The sequence below is a fragment of the Saprolegnia parasitica genome, assembly GCF_000151545.1.
Source record: "Saprolegnia parasitica CBS 223.65 unplaced genomic scaffold supercont2.91, whole genome shotgun sequence".
Classification (NCBI taxonomy): domain Eukaryota; phylum Oomycota; class Saprolegniomycetes; order Saprolegniales; family Saprolegniaceae; genus Saprolegnia; species Saprolegnia parasitica.
The window spans coordinates 28,112-33,751 of NW_012156485.1; the positions used below are offsets into that span (position 1 = coordinate 28,112).

At 55.6% G+C, this 5,640-nt stretch overlaps 2 protein-coding genes across 2 annotated transcripts; both read left to right on the forward strand.

Moving 5' to 3' along the window:
• Positions 1 to 414: 414 nt before the first annotated feature.
• Positions 415 to 945, forward strand: SPRG_12340 (hypothetical protein; the record flags this gene model as incomplete). Its single annotated transcript, XM_012352008.1, has 1 exon — positions 415 to 945. One exon carries the CDS (start codon positions 415 to 417, stop codon positions 943 to 945), a length of 531 nt encoding a protein of 176 aa, XP_012207398.1.
• Positions 946 to 2,861: 1,916 nt separating this feature from the next.
• Positions 2,862 to 4,392, forward strand: SPRG_12341 (hypothetical protein). Its single transcript, XM_012352009.1, has 2 exons — positions 2,862 to 3,025; positions 3,061 to 4,392. The coding sequence occupies exons 1-2, from the start codon at positions 2,885 to 2,887 to the stop codon at positions 4,348 to 4,350; spliced, it is 1,431 nt and encodes a 476-aa protein (XP_012207399.1). The 5' UTR covers positions 2,862 to 2,884; the 3' UTR covers positions 4,351 to 4,392.
• Positions 4,393 to 5,640: the final 1,248 nt, after the last annotated feature.

Sequence of the window (5,640 nt, forward strand, 5' to 3'; positions counted from 1 at the left end):
ATTCTTTCATACGAAATGCGTGGAGGATCGAGGTAGTCGTGACGGAAGATGACAGCTCTTGCACGCTTTACACAGACGCACGCGGCAATGAGTTTGCCGTCCACTGGCACAACTGGTTGCAAGCGGGTTGCACGCGGCTCGTATAGCCTATTTAGATATCTCAGATCTCATATCTGGCTTGTCTGCTGTGCACTCAAGGTGTAGCTGGTACGCTGTACTACGTTCAGGCTAGGTAAACGCCCGGGCTAGAGGCTCATCGGAGAGTGAATGGGAGGTGACTCTGGAGGGAAATACTGACAGTACTACACCATTCGACAGTGCGTGCACTGCCACGTCTACCGTTGAGAGAGATTTGCAGTCAGTCCCATAGAAAAACCATGTCAAAACTTCATTTTTCAATTGGATCCGGTCCTCATGAAGTGGACCTCGTTCATTGCGGCCTTTCTCGCGCGGCACGAATGCGCCATCGATGAGCTCCATCGTCTGTTACCCTCTGCGACCACGCTCTTGGAGGTTGTGGACAGTCTACTGGTGCGCTACGTCTGCTGCACGCTGGTCCTCCTCGGCAGCGTCTACGTTGTGAGCACCCGACTACCCCTTCTCACGTACGCTGCAGCCTTTTATATGAGCGTCTCGGGTCTTGCCTTGGCCCACGCGCTGGAAATGCCCGGGCAGTACGAAGTCGTTTTGGCGCCGCTCGTGGCCGCAGTCGCCGGCTCCCACCCACGTCTCACCCGCCTTGGGTCGGTCCTGCTCTGGAGCGCCACCATGTGGACCCAGCTCTACGCGTCGACATTGCCGGCGCTGATGAAAGATGCAGTCGCAGAAGCACACAGTCTCTTCGTCATGCCCTCGCTCTTCCGTGGTGAATTTACAGATATCCTTTTGAGCTTCGCAGGGCCCGGCATGCTCTTCTTCCTCTGTATCTGTCTCATTGTTCTGTGACGCACACAACGGCCAAAACTACCGGTAACCAACAGTCGAGATTTTCGAGTTGGCCATCGAATGTGTGCCACACATAACAAGTTGCTATTTTCATATTTTTTATTGTTAGTTGATGCACACCATAACTGTTATAATGGCAATCTTGCTTCAAGCGGTCCAGAGTGATAGGTCTAGAGTTCAGTTGAATAGACACCACCAGTGTGAGTGATTCATGTGACAGGAAACACATGTGATGCATGTGATGGCTGCCAACGGCACTTATGGAGCATTTGGAGAAACGCCATCGAGCCGCGCATCGGCGATCACCTTTTACAGTACAGTACCAGTACATAGCAGAAATCCTTCTACTGTAGTAGTATGTGGTCCTTTCTCACGTGCGGATGCTGTACTAGCTTGCTATAGTTGCAGTGGCGATTCACCGTTTCACCAAGGGTTAATCGAATGTATGCTTTGAATGAAAGAAAAGCAGCTTGGCAGGTGGTGCAACTTGCTCACTAGTAGAGGTGTTGCTCTCCTGATGTGTGGGCTGTGAGACTCGAGTGGAGATACTAGTATGAACAATTGGGCGATAGCAACTGTCGTGTGCTCAGCAGTCTTGTTGCAACAAAAAGCCAGATTTCCAATACACCAGGTATGGACACGACAAGTCAAACCTTGTTACTGTACACAGCCACGGAATGCTCATTGCAACGCTACGGTAGAGCATAGTTCGTGTGTAATGCTGGTTTGTTGTGTTTTATTTATTGTGGCGTACCATGTATGCGGGTAACATGCCGCATGATTGTCGCTACAGTAGCAAATGGCTCCGAACAGTCGTCATGTGTGCCCACTGCAGTGAGCCCTTTCTAAAACTCTACTAGCACAGCTACGGGTATCGGTCACCACGTTAGAAATCGATACAGTCCGATTGATTTAGCTTTAACTACGCATCTTCACACATTCCAGATACTCGTACAGAGGTCGCCACCCAACTGGATCCCGACTGCACTGTCGATCGATTGGCAAGACGCCTAGTCATATGTCATCATCGCTGCCTTGTGCCGCTTCTCAGAACGCCTGGTCGCATACGCATCGCCGATAAAATTCTGCAGCTAGTTTGGACTTGGTTGGTCAACAAATCAAAATGAAGTCGCCCCCAGATGGGTGTAGTCCATGTATGTACAAAGCAGATGCTATCAGTGGCGAATTCTGGGCGCCAAGGACAGCAAGGTACCACACAGCTGTTCTGGGCGTTTTGCACGAACGATGACCAACGAAACGTAGCTCAAGAGACTTCGACGGTACGTGTGCGCGAGCTACCCAGGCAAGCCCACCACTGTTTGACGCCCTGCTCATATGCAGCGCGATCTCCCACTCCAACTATTCCATATTTAAAAATTGAAGTGCCCCCACCGCTTCGTGCGGCCGTCTCAAAGTACCTCGTAAAGATGTGAGGGTGTAACTGGAATGCATCACGACTTTCATCATGTAGCCTCAACACTCCCGTACGAACGTGCTTCGCATGAGCCTGGTGTTACGTGGACTTGGCATACGCAGAGACTAGCGATCCCCTTCTTCTTCTTCTTCACTCGCTCACTGGGCCGCTGCACGTCGACCGCGTCGGCTGTCCTACAAAAGGTGATCGCCGGCTCGTTTGCATTCCTGTCGACGCAACCACCGTTGGTTGTACTCTCCACAAAGCGCATGTTTTTCACAGCACATGTGTTGTCTGTCACAGGATCACTCACACTGGCTACATGTGGTTGTCTGGACTCTGCGCCTATCGCCATGGACCGCTTGTTGAACCTAACGACAACATCCGGCGCGTACCCTTAGACAGGTCCACATAACATGCGTGCGTGCATAAACGGGCTGCCGCCTCGGGAAAATTACACCAACCTCGCGCATTTCGTGGCTCTTAACCATTTCCCATTTCACTTCCTCTCGTTCAATTCGAATCATGGTGGCTGTCCCGACGCTCCTCTCGCTCGCGCTTCTCGTCTCGGCCGTCTCGGCGCAGTCGACGCCGTCGTGCCCGCCCCGCGTCCGCAAGTCGTGGAACCGCTACTCGGAGACCGAGAAGGCCACGTACAAGAAGGCGGTCGCCAAGGCCATGGACGACGCCGGCTCTACGAGCGGTTCATCTCGATGCACTCGGAGCAGATGAGCAACAAGGAGGCCCACGGCACGTGCGTCTTTCTCTTCTGGCACCGCAAGTTCCTTCTCGGCTACGAGAACCTCCTCCGCAGCATGGGCCCCGAGTACGCTTGCGTCACGCTGCCGTACTACGACTACGTTCAAGACAACGTCGCGTACGGCGCTAAGAAGTGCACGAGCATCGAATCGTGCTCGTCCATTTTGCGCGATATGGGCGGCTCGACCGGCGTCGACAAGTCGATCCCGATTGGCCGCTACACGGTCGCGGGTCGCTGCGTCGCGAACGAGCCGGTGAACCATTTTTGCGAGTCGAAGGCGAGCTGCGCCAAGTGCGTGCCCCGGGGTCCGTGGTCCACGACGACGTTCAACCCGGACCTCGGGTTTAGCAACATCAAGAACCAAGTGTTTGGCGGCAAGGACATCGCCGCGACGACCCGCCTTATTGAGTCGACGCCGCACAACAGCATGCACGGGACACTCGCAGGCGCCATGAACAACGTCTTTATCTCGCCGACCGAGCCGGTTTTCTACTCGCACCACGCGATGGTGGACGCGCTCCATACGATTTACCACAAGTGCCGCGTCCAAGGTCTTGGTCTGAGCCCCGCGCAGAAGCAGGTGCACGCCATGTCGTTTGCCGGCTGCAGCGCCAACGGCGGTGCGATCACAGCCACGTCGGCCATCACGATGCGCGCCGTCGTCAACGGCAAGACGGTCGCCGTCGACAGCGAGCCGAGCGTGCAAGCGTTTTTCAAGGGGCTGCCGTCGGCGTACTATGGCCTTGTGGACGCCAACGACCTCGGCAGCAACAGCTACGCCTACGAGTTTACGGGTCTTCTCGGGGACCTCTACACCAACTGCCAGACCTCGGGCACGCCTCGCGCCGCGACCCGCCGCCTGGTCGACGGCGCCAATGCCACGACGACGACGACGACGACGGTGACCAACACGGTGGTTCCGATCGCCGACAACTCGGCGGCGCAGGCGCTCCTCAACTGGCGCCTTGACGTCTTTGCCGCTGCACCGCGCGACATGGCCGACGCCGACGTCGAAGCCGACATTGTCAAGATGCGGACGCTGTACTACGAAAACTGCCTCAACGGCGTCGCCGACTACAGCTCATCGTTCAAGGCGCTCTGGAAGGTCGGGTCGAGCCCGTCGACCAAGGTGCTCAACGCCGTGTACGACCAGTCGAGCCCGATCCGCATTCCTGATTGGCAAACCATCAACTCCAAGCACTTTGGCTGCAGCGGCGAGCCAACCAAGTAGAATAGATTTGCATTTTAAAGAAGCATGAATGATAACAACTGCATTTACATATTGAACATTGTGTTGTTGTCTTTTCCATGACGTGGCGCTTGCATGCGTAACAAACAGGAATGGATCCTTCATGGGCTTTACGCTTTCGACTAGTTCAAGGCGCATCATGAGATGCCAATGCGTGCAAGCATGGAAACAATACTTCAAGAAATGGCGCGGAACAGCAAAGGCATGCCGACGAGATCGGGTGCATCGGCGGGCGAGTGCTGGATAGCAGCAGCGGCGGCAAAACAACGTCGTACTGCTACTCGGACGACCGTCGACCACCTCCGGCACAATGGCCTGGGCCAACACAGTAGAGGAAGCAAACCGAGGTGCCGGCGACCAAAGACGGTGAAGACGAGACTGGGGCTCCTCACAGGAACGCTACATGTGCCATCGTCGTAACCGGTATCAGCGTCGCGTCAACATCGGCGTCAGCGTGCGTCAACATCGTCGGCGGCGGCAGCGCAAAAATTGTTGGCATCAGGAAATGAAAGTCTCCGGATGAGTGAAGAAATCCTTGGAAACCATACGCGAGCCCCAAAACCCTCACGATATCATGCGAGTCATGGCAACGTGGGACAAGGCACGCGTCAATCTCCTGCCCAATACCCTGTATGAAACGACGACACTCCGCGCCATTGCGTTGTCATTCTTCTGTATAGAGACCACCCCAACTGGCGCCGCCTCTGCAAATGGCCTCCGCTCTAATTTTATCCGTAGAGCCGGAACCACCTCGCGCACTCATGTCGCGCACTGCACATTGGCGCCGGGAAGAAGCGTCGCGGCAAGAAGCTCCGCGGCAAGATGTAGCTCCAGATGTAGCTCGTTGCGACCAAGGGTACATAAATTCAATTGAATTTATGTACCCTTGGTTGCGACTACGCACTGAGTCGAGCTCTGAGTCGCCTGCGTGACCGGTTGCTCCTCTGGCGACACAAGTCGACGACCTTGGCCGGCAAGGCCATCATATTGCAAGCGGTCTGCCTACCGGTCCTCTAGTACCAGCTCGCGTGGGTCGCACCAGACACCGCGACGGCCGCAATCATCGACAAAACGATCCTCCAGTTCGTCAGCGACGAACCGCCGGTCATCGGCGCGGGTGCGCAAGGCCACCGGCTCCTCCATCAAAGTATCGCCTTCGCGCCAAAACATCAAGCCGGCCTCGGCCTCAAGCCGGCGCTTGTTACGTGGTCAGCGCGTCACCGTGGCCACTCGCTACGCTACATGCAGGCCGCGCTCACGACGTCCCCGGTT